Raw genomic sequence first — 20,825 nt, forward strand, 5'->3', positions numbered from 1 at the left:
TTAAGCAGAAAGAAAACAAGGATATAGAAGAATAATTATATAGAAACATGGCTTCCCAGGTGGCACAGTGGTAAAATCTGCCGGCCAATGCAGAAGATGCAAGAGATGAGGGTTCAATCTCTGGCTTGGGAAGATCTCCTGGGATAGCATATGGCAACCCACTCCAGTATTCTTGCCTGGAAAATTTCTTGGACAGAGGAGACTAGTGGCTAAAAGACCACGGGGCTGCAAAGAGTTGAATGCGATGGAGTAACTGAGCACACACACAGACGTGACTCTAAAGGAAACGTTTATATTGAATAAAAGTCAAACAAATGAGGCAACTCTACTCTCCTGTCTGTCTAATTACTGGGGCTACGGCAGCTACTCCTGCACATTCAACATGCCATAAATACACCAGCCTTGTCTCTGTGGAAGTCACAGTGCCTGCTTTTAACTGTCTTACCTATTTATGGCTGTGATCTTTTCCAGAATTGCTATCTGGCTCTAAAAGTATTTTGTTAAATTGCCTGGTTTACAATAAATCCCTTTGTTACCACTGTATTCCTAGGATTTAACAAAGATCTTAAAATGTTCCTGGGTGGTCACCTTTCACAATAATGCACATAACATTATTGATTGTATATTTTTTCACTCAAAGGCCCTGTAAGGCATTTCTACTGAGATTAAATTATAAAAGAAAAAGACCAAAGAGTGAGCAAAAATCATTTTATTAGTTTACTATATTGTGATCTCCTCCTTTAAAATACTTCATTTTTATATACAATTTCACCATGACTTATACTATTATTGTGTGTGTGTGTGTGTGTGTGTATGTTAAGTCACTTGTCATGTCCAACTCTTTGCAACCCTATGGATTTTAGCTTGCCAGGCTCTTCTGTCCATGGTATTCTCCAGGCAAGAATACTGGACTGGATTACCATTCCCTCCTCCAGGCAGTCTTCCTGAGCCAGGAATCGAACCTGCACCTCTGGTGTCTCTTGCATTGGCATGCATGGTCTTTACCATTAGCAAAACCTGGGAAGCCATACTATTGCTATACCTACATATTATATTAAGAATGATATATTTGAAAACTTTGCTAATAATTCATAAAATGATATTTGTCCCCTTAGGAATGGAGATATGTAATCAATGCCAAAAGTTACTTAAGTACTGAAAACCAAGAGAAATCACCAAAGTTAGTTTAAAAAGAAAAGTTATCTCTTTTAAAAAGAAAAGTTACCTCTTTTTAAAAAAATGTATGTATCAGGTAATAATCTTGGCAGAAATTTTGAGGAAGAAACAAGATAGGAGAGAATGTGTTCAGATTGGAATTGGTGACATCATTTAGAGAGAAAAATAGTAAGTGTGCAGTGAGTGACAACTCTGTAGACACCACAACAAGTTGATTAATGTATACATTTTTATAGCTGTGAGTTTTGAAAATTTACCTGGGACAAGTAAACCCAATTTTGAAACACATTATTACATGGATAATGCATTTATCTCTAATGAAGTAGGGTATAATGTATAGTTCTTCATAGGTGAGGAAGGTGCCAGTTGGCCCCATTAGAGTCTGTAACTCAAAATCTCACCCATTCCTAACATTTTGTTCTTAGGGCAAAAAGGTTGAATTGATAAGATCAATAACAATTTTTTCATATTTTAGTTTCTATAGTGAAATCTGTTTCAACTTACTGAATGATGCCAACATTTAACATATTTTATTTCATGTTTTGCCAAGATAGTCATAAAACTGACCCCCAAATAATAAATTAACCTTGAACAGTGGCATATCATCATATCTGTCTAAGGCTATGCTCTCATCAGCAGTCACTGAAGTAGGCAAAACTAGGTAAGGAGAAGGGAAAACTGGAGTTAAATCTGGATCCTAACAGAAGAAAACTGTCAAATAGAATGTGGAGTCAGACAATGGAAATGCAACTCTAATTCATGATTCAGAAAAAAAAGTAGAGTAGATCTCAGAAGACATGGATACCCTGCTCTCCAAGAAGAGACTTCATGGATGGTAGGTTCCTATCTAGTAATCTTCAAGTAGAGGCTGGAGGTTTGCACTTGGAAAAGACTACTGTGCCAGGCAGAAAGAAAGTGGGGCATGGCTGCAAGCTGGTTACTAGTGAAGGCACATAGACTAGGATAAAACAAAAAACACGGGACAGCAGCCCCTGCTGACACTAAATATATGAAAAAAACTCTTTAGCCATTCAAAATAATGCTTAGGGGTATATTCCAAATACTTACTCTCTATATATCCTGGGTTAATAAGTTAACTTCAATTCCTTACTAACATCAATTCCCGCATCTGAAAAAACAGAAATGACAATAATAATACCTAGCTTGTCTGTATTGCTGGGATTAACAGAGACACTGAATGAAAAGCATACAGGAGACATATAGAAAGTGCTCAATAAATTTTAGTTTTGATTATTATTAATATCCATAGTATCTGTAAAATGAAGCTTTTATTGCCCTTTTTCCAGCTTCACTCACTGACTATGTCATATGTCGAGCAATCTGATTGCATATGACATAGCAAAATAATCTGCAGACAAACTATTTTAATGTCTCTTGACCTGGTTATGGGAGAACCAAATTAATCAAAACAAACTTTTGTAGAGCCCAAATCAACTGCCAGTATTGTACTGTGCCTCTAAGAATGAGAAAGCAGATCTGTCAATGCTTAAAAACAAAAGATTCTTTAGTCTGAAAAAAAGGGGGTACCATGGAGACAGAATCACTGACTACCCATGAAATCAATATCCTATAGAAAATGTGAAACAACTTTAGAAAGTTTCTAATTTCTAACAAAATTCAAAAGAGTCTGTGGCGTTCACAACAGAATGGTTATAATATACCAGGAAAACTTAGACTGAATTTTTTAAACACTTATTTAAAATTTTTAAAAAATATATATAGCTGATTCACTCTGTCATATAGCAGAAACTAGTACAACATTGTAAAGCAATTATACCTCAATAATAAAATTTAAAAAATTTTAAAAACCATACATATACACATATATATACACATATGTGTATATATATATGTATATTAACTTTTGTCCTTACACTTCTTTCTCAATTAACAAATAGAACAAGTTTAGTATGCCCCACACTATGACAAGGCAGTTTGTCAAAATTTTCTTGATTATATAAGTGTCTATTTGGTTGTACTGAGCTTTTGATCACCACTGCGGTAAGAGATCAATTTGAGTAAAGTTTCACCCTTCTAATACTGATTCCTCTCATTGAAGGGTGATGACATTCAAATTTTCTTTTGTATAATAGTCAACAGGCATTTATCTAAGGAATAAATAAATTCCACTCAGTGATTTTTGTCATGCTCTTAGAATAGGTCCTAAAATTTCAAGTTGATTCAAGATATTTTTGGTAAATTAAATCTTTTTCCTCTTACAGAATTTTCTATTTAATTGTCACTAGTAAGAAAGGCTGCTGAGTGAGACTTCCTTTGCCCAACAATTGACACCTAGGGAACAACCTAAAACCCAAGAAAGTTTTTGGTAGTTTTAAAATTTTTATTTTAAAGAGAACTTCAAGCAACAGGGACCACACCTTCCTTCCAGGCTTGTTAAGTGTGGCAGCCACTATGCATGCTCTATCAGTTGTGTTCGACTCTTTGTGACCCGCATGGACTGTAGACTACCAGGTTCCTCTGTCCATGGGATTTTCCAGGCAAGAACACTGGAGTGGGTTGCCATTTCCTCCTTGAGGGGATCTTCCCAACCAAGGGATTGAACCCATGTCTCTTACATCTCCTGCATTGGCTGGTGGATTCTTTACCACTGCGCCACCTGGGAATTGGATGAAATTCCACCAGTCTTTGTGGCACACCTGAAATTCTCCTTCTCATGTCCTTTTTCACTAACAGCTCAAAGTACACTGAAAATTGCTTCTTTCCTGGACATGCTGAAACGGGAGCATGGAGCAACTCATGGCAGTGGGACAGGAATGGACAAGAAGGGATGGGATGGAGAGGGATGTGGGACGGGGGATCGGGATGGGGAACACATGTAAATCCATGGCTGATTCATGTCAGTGTATGGCAAAAACCACTACAATATTGTAAAGTAATTAGCCTCCAACTAATAAAAATAAATGGAAAAAAAATAGACAAGACATGGTGGAGCAAGGGCTCATGGTTAGTTGATGGATGCCAAAGGGAGACAAAGCTGCCGCTCTCCAAGGAAGTGATGGAGGGGCTTGAAACAAACTTGAAAACTGTTCCCAAACATTCTTGTCTTTCTTGAGGAACTTCATTAGCAGAGGCTCCCAAAGAATAAAAGCATAGGAAATCACTTGAGAGGCATCACCCTCTACTCCCTATAACTTCATACAACCTGTCTTATTTTTCAGATTCATTTATATATATATTTTTAAATTTATTTTTAAATAGAATTATAGTCATTTTATAATGTTATATTAGGGATCTAATTAAAAGCTTTTGTGCAGCAAAGGAAACTGTTAGCAAAATAAAAAGACAGCTTACAGAATGGGAGAAAATATTTGCAAATGATGCAACTGGCAAGGGATTAAACTCCCAAATATAGTAATATTTGGGAGCTTATATAGCCCCATAAAAGTAAAAAAATGGACAAAAGACCTAATAGACATTTCTCCAAAGACATACAGATGACCAAAAGGCACATGGAAAGATGCTAAATATCACTAATTATGAGAGAAATGCAAATCAAAATAACAGTGAAGTATCACCTCATGCTGGCCAAAAGGCCATCATTAAAAAGATCTACAAACAATAAATGCTGGAGGGCTGTGAAGCAAAGGGAATCCTCTTACACTGTTGGTAGGTATGTAATTTGATACAATCACTATGGAGAACAGTATGGAGGTTCCTTAAAAAACTAAATAGAACTACCATATGACCCGGCAGCCCATTCCTAAGCACATACCCAGAGAAAACCACAATTCGAAAAGGTACATGTGCCCAGTGTTCACTGGAGCACTATTTACAACAGCCAAGACTATGAAGCAACTGAAATGTTAATCAACAGATGAATGGATAAAGATGTAGTACACAATGGAATAATACTCAGTCATAAAAAAGAATGAAATAGTGCCATTTGCAGAGATATGGATGGAACTAGAGACTGCCACATAGAGAAAAGTAAGTCAGAAAAGAGAAAAACAAGTATGTAATATCACTTTTATGTGGAATCTAGAAAAATGATACAGATGAAGTTATTTGCAAAGCAGAAACAGAGACACAGAGGTAGAGAACAAATGTAGGGACACCAAGGTGGGAAAGAAAGCAGGGGGAAGGGGCTGAATGAACAGGGAAATTGGGATGGACATATATACACAACTATGTATAAAATAGATAACTAATAGCAACCCAGGCTTCCCTGGTAGCTCAGCTGGTAAAGAATCCACCTGCAATGTGGGAGACCTGGGTTTAATCCCTGGGTTGGGAAGATCCCTGGAGAACGGAGCAGCTCTCCACTCTAGTACTCTGGCCTGTAGGATTCACAGAGTCAAATAAGACTGAGCGACTTTCACTTTCACTTTCACTGACAACCTACCATATAGTACAGGGAACTCTACTAACTGCTCTGTGATGACCTAAATGGGAAGGAAATCCATAAAAAAGGGGACATATGTATAACTGATTCACACTGCTATACAGCAGAAACTAGTATAACACTGTAAAGCAACTATATTCCAATAAAAATTATTTTTACAAAATAAATAAAAAGGAAAAAAAGTCCACAGCTTGTCATTTAACACCTCCCCAATCTACCTCTCTTTTGACCATGCCTTTCAGAAGATCTGGGTATCCCCAAAAGACTCTTCCCTGGTAGCTCAGTGGCAAAGAAACCTCCTGCCAATACAAAAGATGTGGGTACCATAGATAATATACATGTTTCGATGCTGATCACCAGCCCAGGTTGGATGCATGAGACAAGTGCTCGGGCCTGGTGCACTGGGAAGACCCAGAGGGATCGGGTGGAGAAGGAGGTGGGAGGGGGGGATCAGGATGGGGAATACATGTAACTCCATGGCTGATTCATGTCAATGTATGACAAAACCCACTACAATATTGTAAAGTAATTAGCCTCCAACTAATAAAAATAAATGAAAAATAAAATAAAATGAAAAAGATGTGGGTACAATCCTTGGGTTGAAAAATCCCCTAGAAAAGGAAATGGCATCCCAGTTACTGGGATGTATTCTTGCCTGGAAAATCCCGTGGACAAAGAGCCTGGTAAGCTTCAGTCTGTGTGGTCACAAAGGGTCGGACACGACTTAGGGACAAAATAACAACAAAAAGGCACTTAATTCTTCCAGCATGGCCTTTCCCACTCACGTCCCTCACCTGAACCCAATCAGACTACAGCTGGGTTTAAGTAAGTCTTTAACACTTAACTTAGAGTACTGCCTGGAACATAGTAAGTATACAGCCAATGTAATAAATACATAAAGATGGAAAAAATGTTACCAAGGCTTTATCCCACACTGAAAAACACCTAATCATTCTATTTCCACCCTGGGCAAGAAAATGCAAGAGACATACACTATAAATTTTTTGAATAGTGAAAGAACCACCTATAAGCAGTGGGAAATAAAATATTTTTATTCTGATAAAATTTTATTAAAGGGTGAGACCAAAGCCCTTTCCAGGAAAGTAAGTTTAATATATTTATCTATTATAGATTCTTTTTACTGATCTAATAATAGCTTAGTCACAAATGAGTTCAAATAAATATTTAAATTACATTTTTATCTAGTTAATTTTGGCTTGATTTTATTTTTTAATTCATGGGAACTTTATATATTTTTGAATTTTTTCAAATAGTAAACCTACTGTTATAGTATCATTTAATAATTTTTAAAAAATAAAGTGATTTGAAATGCAAAGTTTAAGATATGCTGAATCTATTTCTGGGTCCTTTGTTCTGATTAACTTTTCTGTATATTCTTATGCTCAGTTCAGTTCAGTCGCTCAGTCGTATCCGACTCTTTGCAACCCCATGGACTGCAGCATGCCAGGCTTCCCTGAATTCTTATGCTAGTATTATTTTAAGTACATAATCTCGTAATTTCACAAACTGCTTTTACTGGCCCATATTTTAGCCTATCTAGTAGGCTCCCCTGGTGATCCTATGGTAAAGAATCTGCCTTCGGTGCAGGAGACCTGGGTTCGATCTCTGGGTTGGGAAGATATCCTGGAGGACGGCATGGCAACCCCCTCCAGTATTCTGGCCTGGAGAATCCCCATGGACAGAGAAGCCTGGTGGGCTACAGTCCATGGGGTCACAAAGAGTCAGACATGACTGAGCGACTAAGCACACAGTAGGACATGTTTTTAAATATGCCCTTGTCTTATCTGTTTCTCTTATTCTTTGACCCTTAACGTAGAGAGTCTCAATGACCTTTAAATTCATATTTATACACTACTACGTATAAAGTAAATAACTAATGAGAACCTACTGTATAGCACAGGGAACTCTACTCAATGCTGTAGGTGACCTAAATGGGAAGGAAATCTAAAAAAGACAAGATATATGCATACATATAACTGATTCACATTATATACAGCAGAAACTAATACAACATTGTAAAGTGACTATCCTCCAATAAAGATTTAAAAAAAAATTAGTGCTCTGCACATATAAATGTGGCACTAAATTTTGAAAAAATTATAATACAGAAAAGTAAAACAAATTTTACACATTATATAGAGGTGCATGTACATATATACAGATATATTTTTCAATGATGTGGAATTTCATATTCATTATGTGAAATAGCTAATGTTATCTCTTTATAAAAATTCATACAAAGGTGTAAGAACTTGTAAAAACTAGGTATGTAATGCCAGTTCCTTGAGTACTAGGTAAAAATAAAGTAGCATTTTATTCTAGGAAATATGTTTAATATTGCTCTATATTAGTACATAGTCAAGAAGGTTTTGGGTTTCAGTTTAAAATTTTATTAAAAAAAAAAAAAGACACCACTAACCCCACTGCTTCTGATGGAAACATGGTGAATAAAGAAAAATCCCAAGTCAAGACATTCTGTGGTAGATGTTACTGGAACAAAAGCCTGACAATTCTGCCCATCCAGTGCTACTTATTTTCAGCCTTGTATGAGTGTTTCTGATAATTGCTTGTGTAGACAATTCAATTTGCCTCTCAATTTGTTAATTAACTAGATTTTCCGATGTAATTAGCTTACTCTCTAGCACTGTTTAGGTGATATCATCCCCTCTTCTTCCCAGTTTTCTGACAATTAAAACAAGATTCTCATCTCTCAGAGATAATAGGGAAACCCCTCTAACCCAATCTTTCTTATTTGACTGTGGAGACCAGGAAAAAGAATGGGGTGATTTTTCAGGAGTTGCAGGTTTTCTTCCTACTGCCTCTTTCTGCTATGTGGTCAGATGACCACCCTGAATAGAGTTACCAGCAATGCTTGGAGGTGCTCATAAATAGTGAAATAAGCTGATGGGACACCATGAAACAACTGCTATTCCAATCTGCTCAGGCCAACAACAGTCACATCACTGTGACCTAGGAAACTTAATACTGTTGTGTTTTCAGCTTTCCATACCATTTACCCATTTCAGTCACTTCAGTTCAGTTCAGTCACTCAGTGGTGTCCGACTCTTTGCAACACCATGGACTGCAGCACTCCAGGCCTCCCTGTCCATCACCAACTCCCGGAGTTTACCCAAACACATCTCCATTGAGTCAGAGATGCCATCCAACCATCTCATCCTCTGTCATCACCTTCTCCCACCTTCAATCTTTCCCAGCATCAGGGTCTTTTCAAATTAGTCAGATTTTCGCATCAGGTGGCCAAAGTATTGCAGTTTCAGTTTCAACATCAGTCCTTTCAATGATCACCCAGGACTGATTTCCTTTAGGATGGACTGGCTGGATCTCCTCACAGTACAAGGGACTCTCAAGAGTCTTCTCCAACATCACAGTTCAAAAGCATCAATTCTTCAGCACTCGGCTTTCTTTATAGTCCAACTCTCACATTAATACATGACTAGTGGAAAAACCATAGCCTTGACTAGATGGACCTCTGTAGTCAAAGTAATGTCTCTGCTTTTTAATATGCTGTCTAGGTTGGTCATAACTTTCCTGCCAAGGAGTAAGCGTCTTTTAATTTCATGGATGCAGTCATCATCTGCAGTGATTTTGGAGCCCAGAAAAATAAAGTCAGCCACAGTTTCCACTGTTTCCCCACCTAATTGCCATGAAGTGATGGGACCAGATGCCATGATCTTAGATTTCTGAATGTTGAGCTTTAAGCCAACTTTCTCACTCTCCTTCACTCTCATCAAGAGGCTCTTTAGTTCTTCTTCACTTTCTGCCATAAGGGTGGTGTCATTTGCATATCTGAGGGTATTGATATTTCTCCCGGCAATCTTGATTCCACCTTGTGCTTCATCCAGCCCAGCATTTCTCATGATTTACTCTGCATATAAGTTAAATGAGCAGGGTGACAATATACAGCCTTGGCATACTCCTTTTCCTATTTGGAACCAGTCTGTTGCTCCATGTCCAGTTCTAACTGTTGCTTCTTGACCTGCACAGAGATTTCTCAAGAGGCAGGTCACGTGATCTAGTATTCCTATTTCTTTCAGAATTTTCCACAGTTTACTGCGATCCACATAGTCAAAAGCTTTAGCACAGTTAATAAAGCAGAAATAAATTTTTTCCTGGAACTCTCTTGCTTTTTCAATGATCCAACGAATGTTGGCAATTTGATCTCTGGTTCCCCTGACTTTTCTAAAAGCAGCTTGAACATCTGGAAGTTCATGGTTCATGTAAGCCTGAAGCCTGGCTTGGACAATTTTGAGCATTGCTTTGCTAGCATGTGAGATGAGTGCAATTGTGTGGTACTTTGAGCATTCTTTGGCATTGCCTTTCTTTGGGACTGGAATTAAACTGACCTTTTCTAGTCCTGTGGCTACTGCTGAGTTTTCCAAATTTGCTGGTATATTGAGTGTGGCACTTTCACAGCATCATCTTTTAGGATTTGAAATAGCTCAACTGGAATTCCATCACCTCCACTAGCTTGTTTGTAGTGATTCTTCCTAAGGCCCACCTGACTTCACATTCTGGGATGCCTGGCTCTAGTGGAGTGATCACACCATTGTGATTATCTGGGTCATGAAGATCTTTTTGTACAGTTCTTCTGTGTACTCTTTCCATCTCTTCTTAATATCTTCTGCTTCCTTTAGGTCCATACCTTTTCTGTCCTTTGTCGAACCCATCTTTGCATGGAATGTCCCCTTGGTATCTCTAATTTTCTTGAAGAGATCTCCTCTTTCCCATTATATTGTTTTCCTCTATTTCTTTGCATTGATCACTGAGGAAGCTTTTCTTATTTCTCCTTGATATTCCTTGGAACTCTGCATTCAAATGGGTATATCTTTCCTTTTTTCCTTTGCTTTTCTCTTTTCTTCTTTTCACAGTTATTTGTAAGGCCTCCTCAGACAGCCATTTTGCTTTTTTGCATTTCTTTTTCTTAGGGATGGTCTTGATCCTTGTCTCCTGTACAAAGTCACACACCTCCATCCATAGTTCATCAAGCACTCTGTCTATCATATCTAGTCCCTTAAATCAATTTCTCACTTTCACTGTATAGTCATAAGGGATTTGATTTAGGTCATACCTGAATAGTCTAGTGGTTTTCCCTACTTTCTTCAATTTAAGTCTGAATTTGGCAATAAGGAGTTCATGATCTGAGCCACAGTCAGCTCCTGGTCTTATTTTTGCTGACTGTATAGAGCTTCTCCATCTTTGTCTGCAAAGAATATAATCAGTCTGATTTCAGTGTTGACCATCTGGTGATGTCCATGTGTAGAGTGTTCTCTTGTGTTGTTGGAAGAGTGTGTTTGCTATGACCAGTGCGTTCTCTTAGCAAAGCTCTATTAGCCTTTGCCCTGCTTCATTCTGAACTCCAAGGCCAAATTTGCCTGTTGCTCCAGGTGTTTCCTGACTTCCTACTTTTGCATTCCAGTCCCCTATAATGAAAAGGACAATTTTTGGGGGTGTTAGTTCTTGTAGTTTTTCATAGAACCATTCAACTTCAGCTTCTTTAGCATTACTCGTTGGGGCATAGACTTGGCTTACTGTGATATTGAATGGTTTGCCTTGGAAATGAACAGAGATCATTCTGTCGTTTTTGAGATTGCATCGAAGTACTGCATTTCGGACTCTTTTGTTCACTATGATGGCTACTCCAATTCTTCAAAGAGATTCTTGCCCACAGTAGTAGATAGAATGGTCATCTGCATTAAATTCACCCATTCCAGTACATTTTAGTTCACTGATTCCTAAAATGTCGACATTCACTCTTGCTATCTCCTGTTTGACCACTTTCAACTTGCCTTGATTCATGGACCTAACATTTCAGGTTCCTATGCAATATTGCTCTTTACAGCATCGACCCTGCTTCCATCACCAGTCACATCCACAACCGGGTGTTGTTTTTGATTTGGCTCTGTCTCTTCATTCTTTCTAGAGTTATTTCTCCACTGATCCAGTAACATTTTGGGCACCTAATGACCTGGGGAGTTCATCTTTCAGTGTCCTATCTTTTTGCCTTTTCATACTGTTTGTGGGGTTCTCAAGGCAAGAATACTGAAATTGTTTGTCATTCCCTTCTCCAGTGGACCACATTTTGTCAGAACTCTCCACCATGACCCGTCTGTCTTGGGTGGCCCTACACAGCATGGCTCATAGTTTCATTGAGTTAGACAAGGCTATGGTCCATGTGGTTAGTTTTCTATGATTGTGGTTTTCAGTCTGTCTTCCCTCTGCTGGAGAAGGTGAAGAGGCTTATGATGGGAGAGACTGACTGAGGGGGAAACTGGGTCTTGTTCTGATGGGTGGGTCCATGTTCAGGAAGCAGACTTTATATTTTGGCTCCAAAATCACTGCAGATGATGACTGCAACCTTGAAATTAAAAGACGCTTACTCCTTGGAAGAAAAGTTATGACCAACCTAGACAGCATATTAAAAAGCAGAGACATTACTTTGACAACAAAGGTCCACCTAGTCAAGGCTATGGTTTTTCCACTAGTCATGTATTGATGTGAGAGTTGGACTATAAAGAAAACCGAGTGCCAAAGAGTTGATGCTTTTACCTGTGGTGTTGGAGAAGACTCTCGAGAGTCCCTTGGACTGCAAGGAGATCTAACCAGTCCATCCTAAAGGAAATCAGTCCTGAATATTCACTGGAAGAACTGATGAAGCTGAAACTCCAATACTTTGGCCACCTGATGTGAACAGCTGACTCATTTGAAAAGACCCTGATGCTGGGAAAGATTAAAGGTGGGAGGAGAAGGGGACGACAGAGGATGAAATGGTTGGATGACATCACCGGTTCAATAGGCATGAGGTTGAGTAAACTCCGGGAGTTGGTGATGGATTGGGAGGTCTGGCATGCTGCAGTCCATGGGGTGGCAAAGAGTTGGCTGGACTGAGAGACTGAACTGAACTGATACTCAGTAAATCTTTAATCCAATTTTCTGTTGATGGGTGGAGCTGTGTTCCCATCCCTGCTATTTAAAGTGAAGTGAAAGTGAAGTCACTCGGTAGTGTCTGACTCTCTGTGACCCCATGGACTGTAGCCTACTACGCTTCTCCGTCCATGGGATTTTCCAGGCAAGAATACTCGAGTGGGTTGCCATTTCCTTCTCCAGGAGATCTTCTCAACCCAGGGATTGAACCCAGGTCTTCCGCATTGCAGGCAGACGCTTTATTGCCTGAGCTACCGTCTTTTTTTTTTTTTTTTTATCTATTTACCTGGGGCCAAAGCATGGTGGAGGTAATGAAGGTAATGGTGACCTCCTTCTAAAGGTCCCATGCATGACCTGCTACACTCAGTGGCCCCAACCCTGCAGCAGGCCACCACCGACCCACACCTCCACTGGAGACTCCTGGACACTCACAGGCAAGTCTGGGTCAGTCTCTTTTGGGGCCACTGCTCCTTTCTCCTGGGTCCTGGTGCACAAGGTTCTGTTTGTGTCCTCCAAGAGTCTATTTCCCAGTCCTGTGTAAGTTCTGGCAGCCTCTATGGTGGGGTTAATGGTGATCCCCAAGATGGATCCCCCCAATGGAAGCCCCAAGAGGGCTTATGCCATACCCAGGTCTGCTGCACCCAGAGCCCCTGTCCTTGTAGCAGTCCACTGCTGACCTGTACCTCCACAGGAGATGTTCAAACACTGTTCTGTCTGTCTCTGTGGGGTCCCTTGATTCTGGTGCATACAAGGTTTGTTTAAGCCCTCTTAGCGTCTCTGGCAGGGATGGGGTTTGATTGTAAACGTAAATTCACCCTCCTACCATCTTGCTGGGGCTTCTCCTTTACCCATGAACGTGGGGTATCTCCTCACAGCCGCTCCAGTGCCTACCATTTCACTGGGGTTTCTCTGACCTTGGACGTGGGGTATCTCCTCACTGCCAGTCCAGTGAAGCAGTCTTTATATTAAGTGTAAGCTTCCTATTTGAATTATGATCTTTGGTTCAGCTCTAAGAAGTACTAGTTTAAGCACTGCTGTTTCTGCTTCCTGATAAGAGCTGCGGTTTAGGGCCAGCTCTGCTAGGACTGCTCGGCCATTTGCAATGCAGCTGTAGGTGATCGTCATAGTGGGCGAGCTAATGAAAGAAAAGTTCCTGGCACATCTAACTGCCTGCAACAGTCTCGGGGTGGTGACTGGGGTGGGTTTTACCCTCTGACAATGGTGTAACTTTTATCACAAAGGTCACCCAGAATTAAACCAACAGTCAGGGCAATTCATGCCTCTTCTCATCCTTAAATGTTGGTCTCATTAAGAAGTAGAATGGTTTGAATAAATACTCTGAAAAAAGATTTATCTTTTCGATTGCACCTCCCTCACCTTTTTTCCAATCCGAATACCTTTGTAAAGGCAGTCTGATTACTAAATAAGGAAGTTTCCCCCAATAATTCTTTTCTTGGCCACCTCCTGGGTAGTGATTAGGACCACAGGGTTGAGGAGTTATACAGACCTCTTTGAAATTTTAGCATTCCATCCTATCATTCCTGCCCATGATGCTGCTTCCTTTTTTCCCCCTAACAACAGCCTCAAGCCAGACTGGCAGGTAATTTCCAGGCAAGTGCAGGTGGGACATCCTGGTCAAAAGGTAGCTGATGAGATCCACATGAAGCAAGGAAGGTATTAATGCATCTCAATAAATTTTATCAAAATGCCCTTATTCCTCTTGCATGAGACACTCTGGATGGCAGGTCTGGGTACATGGAGACGGTGATTAGAGCGTTACAGTTAGTGGAACAGAATACACTGACTTTGTCCGTGTACAGGGGGAGGAATAATGCCAGCACTGGGGCAGGAATCACCTTAGAATTCAGGAGGTAAGAGCAGGGAGAGACATTAACGATCTCTCATCTTTTCAAAGCCACTCTGGAATCTTCTTTACAAAAAAAAGAAAAGAAAACCTCTTGATACACTCTCTCAAAAGGTAGTAAGCTGCTTATATTTAAAAGACTTCTAGATCTGCCATTCCTCATTAAATGGTGATAAACCATTAACTTGATCTCCAGTCCCTACAACTTTATAGAAGTCAATAAGAAGCAAGAAGTGTGGCCTCAGCTCCTGCAGCTCTCATGCAAAATGCCTTTCAGCACCTCTAAGTGTATCCATTCCCATCTCTCTTGCTTGGTTTTTACATGTGATGGATGAGTGCCACCTGGCCAGTGGTGTAGTCAAGTATGATAGATCTGACTGACTTCCTTTAAGCAATCCTTCTAAACACATGGGTTGAACTGGACTTGGGGAACCTAAGATTTACTAGCTAGCCAGGAAGCCACGTTGAAAGTATCTCTACCCTGTGTCCCCTGATTGATGTATATTACCCTTAGACAGAAGAACCATCTCAGTTAACACCTTCTTTCTAGGGGCACCATGTATGTCTCTGGGACTGCACTATCTCTGTGGAAGCCAGTCATTAATTTATCTATACATTGCTTTGATTTGATTTGTACCTCAGAGTGGTCAAAAGAGCCCTTCAAGTGTTTAAGGAAACACTACCAGTGAATCATGTAGTTCTCAGATAAATGTGGAGGTATTTGGGGATTGGACAACCTTAGTTACTAATAAATGACTGACTCGTGGTATATACAGTCATTGGGTGATCATCCTTAAAATTGGAGCCAACCAATTAGAAAAGATGCTAACAAATGTGTCCCTGACTTAGCTGAAGTTATCAGTGATACCACTTTGAACATAGAAGGTATTTAGGTCAGTTTCAACTCACTGGCCAGGACTGTTATGGAAGACTGTCCTAAGTATCCATCTTTCAGATCAAGATAGAACAGATGACATCCCTAATATATCTCTCCACCTACAGTAATTCCTCTGAAAAAAAGAAAGGTTAATGAAGAGACTTAAAGAGAAAGTCACGTGTTTTTCTAACGTATATACCCTGTTTTTTCAGGAATTTGTTCAGTAGGCTGAGTCTGGAGCCCTGAGGGTCATGGCTGAGGTCAATACTACAGGTTGGCTCTAAGCTGCTGCTTGGAGTCCTGTTGATAGTGCCTTTAATTCAATATACTATAAGATAAGTTGAACTGATATAGGTTTACTCTCTTGGTAAGGATAATCAGAGTGACCCACAGAGTAGGACAGTCATGTGACCACACAGCTGAGAATATGTGGGGTTAAGGTGTGGTTTGAGGGAGAGGCTGTCTGCCAGGACTCTAAGCCTCCTGACATATTCTTGCTGAGTGTTTCAGATGCAGAGTTTATCCATCTCCTGATACTGAGCAGTTTTTCTAGGTAATCACATAAGCAGCTAAGTAGGCCACGTCCACCAGAGTGGGACAACCAGGTAGCTGCCTGCTCTCTAGCGGAAGAAGATCTGCTTTTCTGCCATGTGCTGTGATATTTACTGCTTGCTCCTAAAGTACTTAGGACTTGGTTCCTCAGCAGTGAAACAAACCCACCGCAGCATCTCTCTGGATCCATTACATAGCCCCACTGGGACACAGGAGGTAAAGGGGACAGACAAATGTGCTGATGCTCATGCTGCTTTCTGTGCCATGTGTAATAAGGTCCTCTGTCTCCAACTGATGAGTCTGGTGCAAATACAGCTGATGTAGCTTGCAAATACAGTGAAATCAAATTTAAGAATCTTCACAGTTCTTGAGAGAAACACTATTTTGAATGAGATATTCTACTTGAGCATCTCTTAATTATCTTCCAAAATATCTGAATATATCCTTACAATGCATTAAAGGCACACTAGCTAGGAAGTAGCCGGACTAGAATTTGAATCAAAACTACAAATGCAGAACATGCTGTTAACTACTTTTCTATATTTCCTTGTACTTTGATGCAGTTTAAAAACATTGGAACATTTCGCATTTTATTTACTAATTTTCCCATGTCTATATTATGTAATTCTGTTTATAACTCACTAAACATCAACTTTTTCAGTCTTATTTTCTAAATTGGTAATCACTTTAAATTTGACAGATATCATCATCATTTGCTTTAATTTGAATATGATATATAAACTTTTTAAAAAACAAACTATATAACTGCAACATGTTCATGTTCTGTATCACATTCTAGCATTTGAATAAAACAGTTAAAAAAGGAGTTTGATTCAAAATCAAAAATAATATGAGTTATACTATAGTCCTTTCATTGAAAAGTTCCAGAAATCTAGATGTCAAGAATTTATGAAGTAAAAATACAATATTTTAGTTACTTTGTTACAATTTGCAATTCATAGGATGTGGCCACTTTGAAATTATCCCTGTACTACCATTAACTAATTAATCCAAAGGGAAAAGGACAAATTTAAAATCATTTCAAAGTGCTATTAATATGTTTTCTGAAGCAGAAAAAGAAAAAAAAATATTCACAGATACCCTATTTTGAGTACAAGTCAACTTCACAAGACTTCTATTTCATCTTCAATGTTCTTCACATCCTTCTATGTTTTCACTCCTATCCAGCTACTGACACCATTTCAACAATAAAGCCCAGACTACAGGTGCCACCTCCAGAACACAGGAGGAAATTATTTTGCCCCAGAGGTCCATTACTTCCTCTTGTCCCCTCGAGTCTGTTAGGACAGGGTTTGTACAAAATACTGCACAATAGTACCTATTTTTAAAAGTCTTTTATCAGTTATCAAATCCACCTCTTTGGTACACATAACTATAGATTATGCTTTTCACATGCATGCATATTCCAACTGCTGAAGGGACTTCTTAGAAAATCATTCATTTTTTCTCAGGATTCCATTTGTTAGTCCTTCAAAGTATACAAAACCCCCCTTTGGAATTTTATATACCTCAATCTACCTATTTACTCTCTTTGTCTATATTTGCTTTTTGTCAACTTTAAAAAAAGTCATTTCTTATCTTCATGTTTTGAAATCTGATTTGGAAATGAATTTCAGGGAGAAAATCCACTGGCAACTTGGGAACTGCCTAGAAAATTATATTCAAATATAGGAAAACTCAAATGATGTAATAATAGAAAATTGATCATGTGTAATTATTTTACATTATAACATATTTATGTTTTAATACTAAATAGGTGAGGAACATGTCAAATATTGGCAAGCATTCCTCCAGCTGGGAGCACAGATTTGAGTGAATCTGATCAGGATCTGAACCTCAGCACCACTGTTGGTTAGTATGTTCACACAGATAAACTCCTCAATGCCCTCTACTTAGAATTATTCATCAATAGGGTGTAAATAACATCTGCTCCACAGAGTTGGATGCTACCATACTTGCATGGTACCTGGATTTACTCATCACAATGGAATTTATCTATTATTATCTCATGAGAAATTCAGCATAAAATTGATCATGAGAAGATGGTGCAATATGATTTCTCCTTCACTCTTATTTACTTGACCTGTTCTCTACATTTCAATATTGTGAAACATCCACTACACAATCTAGAAAGGCAAAATTCTTTCAAATAAGGACAATGGAGGAAAATAAAGAAAATTCTGTGTGACTAGCAAGCAATGCACAAGACATCATATCAGAAATAGCTCTGCAGGAAATCTACTGATTAGACTTTAGTGAAAACTGGCACTTTTCAGTTAAGTTGAAACCCTTAAGACTATTTCCTTAGAGATATTATATATTTTTGAAGTAGGTATTATTTTCACTATTTTATAAATAAAGTGAATTTGCTCAGTCGTGCCTGACTCTTTGCGATCTCATGGACTGTAGCCTACCAAGCTCCTCTGTCCATGGAATTTTCCAGGCCAGAGTACTGGAGTGGGTTGCCATTTCCTTGCTCAAAAAATAAAATGTCTTGAGGACAATTATGCCCAATAAAGTTCTAGCCCTCTATATTTTTAAATAGCCTTCATAACCCTAAAATAAATCTTTCTTAGAAATGCAAAAACTTTAAAAGATACCTTAATATAGAATGTACTAAGACACTATGATAACTCTTAGATTTTGTAACCTTTCTTGTGTTTTTATTTCTTTCGTGCAATTCAAAAATTATACTTAGAACAATTTTCTATAGCAACAGCAGCATTATTTATTCATCTAAAAGGTAATCAGCATTATTAACTCATTTTGTATTACACTTCAGTTCAAATTTCACTATTAATCTTGAATACACTGTCTTTCCATGCCACAAAATAGCTTTATTTCTACAGGCATCTTGTTAACAAGATGCTCTAATTAACTGTTTTCACTCTAATTTCAAATACATGACAGAAGAAGAAAAGTCAGCATACCTTCATATAAAAGAATACAGTTAGTAGCCAGAATTTAAATCATAGGTTTTTTTAAGTTAAGATTAAAGAGATACAATAATTTAGTTAAAGAATGAAGGATAAACTCATGATAAAGAACCTGAGATACAGATTTTCTTAGTTTTTCTCTGAAGCTTGCTGCTCAGAAACACTACAGAGATATGCAACTGCAGAACTGGCAAGAGGAACTGAAAGGATATATGAGGATAACAGAACCAAGTCTCAGCAGGGACCAGAGCACCAGCAGCAACACTCAGCTCCCTCCCCCAGCCACTCTGAATCACACCTCCCCACGTGGCACTCCTCTTCTGCCCCCACCAGCACTTTCTATAGACAAGAATCCTAGAGGCACAGTGCAGCTGAAGAGTTGTTGTCAAAAACAAGAACTCTTTTAAAACCCTGATAACATCACATTGTGAGTAGCAGATTCTTTCATCAAAGACACATATGAACAGGCAACACACTAACCCTGACTTAACTAGAGTCAGAACCAAATAGCCAGAGCAGGAGAAAATCCCAAAGCGGCAGTATACAGATGCAAACTACATTCATATATGCTGAGAGAATGGGGCTAAGGCTAATTTTGAGGTTCTGTTTTGAGTAAACATAAACAAATCTATGGGATCTACAAATAATCATAAAAATTAAGAATGAACTTGCTAACGCTTAGAGTTAGTTACTCTTAGCGCTACTCTTGCTAGGTTCTTACTATTTGCCAATTATGCTTTTAAATATTTAACACATATCCACTTACTTAACCCTAATGACAATCCTCTATAGTCAATGAGATTTTATTTCTATCTTAGAAATAGGAAAAATGAAGTCAAGTAACTTACCAAGTTAAGGCAAGTGATTTATGCTGGGTCATGCAGTGAACACAAGTAGGCAAAAGGGGGATTTAAAACTCAGGCATCTGACTCCAGAGTACACAGACTTCACATTCACTTTATTTGATACATCTGAGGATTTCGAGGAAGTGAGAGCATCTACCACAGATTCTTAAAACACTACTAGGTGCCTACTTCAAATCAAGTGGAGTCAAATAGGCAGGGCAGGAGGCTCTTAAGGACAGGAAGTCAATGGAGCACACTCCTCAGATGGGGATGATACCAAAGGTCCTGATTTGCACAGCCATTTTTCAATTTGGCTTTTGTATATAATTTTCACTTAAAACATAATCTATACAACAACCCAAAGCTTCTTCTAAAGTCACCAGGGAAAAGCACAACAGTAAAAATAAAATAGCTTTTCAATAGGACTCAAATATATTTTTTAAAAATAATTGGTTAGCTTAATAAAAGAGCATCAAGAAAAAAAAAATGCCACAAGGAGAAAATAAGTGAGAATGAACAAGATATTATAAAAGAAGTTGGCAGAAATAGGAAGAAGATGCAAAATATTCTAAATACTGAAGCTCAATTAAAATCCATATTGAAGGCAATAGGCAATAAAAAGCAGAATTAAAAACTGAAAATAAGTGATGTAGAGGAAAAACATAAGTACTTTGAACATAAAGAAAAAATCACTGAAAAAAAAGCTGTTCAATATAATAAACATGATAGACTTGGGGGAAACAGAATGGCGGGGTCGGGGGTAGGGGGAGGCAAACCTACACATTCATTTCTGTCCCTTCATTCAACAGATATTTCCTCCCCATGACTACTCAAAACCTAAAATTCCTTGCCTCTAAAATCATACCCATATTTTTATAGAACTCATAAATTGAAAGAAGCTGATCTTTTACCTTCACTTTGCTTGAATTTTAGTGACGTTCCAAGGACTATTATAGAAAAAGCTAGAACAAACTAAGATATGTTCAAAGTTTTGGACAGTAAACTTCCCAGAGCTGGGGGTGGGAAGCTCCTGTACCTATAGATCAAAATAAGTCACTGAAGACTAGACAAGTATAACACAAATGAAACAATATGTGCACATTTTCTTGACCTTTTTGGGTTTCAGGGGCAACGAAAATAAGCCTTTTACTGTAGAGACCAGATATTTGCACTGCTAATCCCTTGTCACTTTCAAGACTAGGTGACA

General features: G+C 38.6%; 1 protein-coding gene across 6 annotated transcripts in view; it reads right to left on the bottom strand.

Annotated features, from left to right (window-relative positions):
- Window positions 1-20,825, bottom strand: part of KCNJ3 (potassium inwardly rectifying channel subfamily J member 3) — a 176,939-nt gene that overhangs the window by 36,931 nt on the left and 119,183 nt on the right. For 2 of the 6 annotated variants that reach the window (XR_006339429.1, XM_043894373.1), the window contains one exon: window positions 2,245-2,305. The exons of the other annotated variants lie outside the window; for them this stretch is intronic. Coding sequence is in view for 1 of the 2 variants with exons in the window: in XM_043894373.1 (XP_043750308.1) it covers window positions 2,262-2,305 (44 nt within the window). In the remaining variant the exon portion in view is untranslated. The remainder of the gene's footprint in view (window positions 1-2,244; window positions 2,306-20,825) is intronic. 6 annotated transcript variants of the gene reach the window in all.

This window comes from Cervus elaphus, chromosome 33, assembly GCF_910594005.1.
Source record: "Cervus elaphus chromosome 33, mCerEla1.1, whole genome shotgun sequence".
In the NCBI taxonomy this organism is placed as follows: domain Eukaryota; kingdom Metazoa; phylum Chordata; class Mammalia; order Artiodactyla; family Cervidae; genus Cervus; species Cervus elaphus.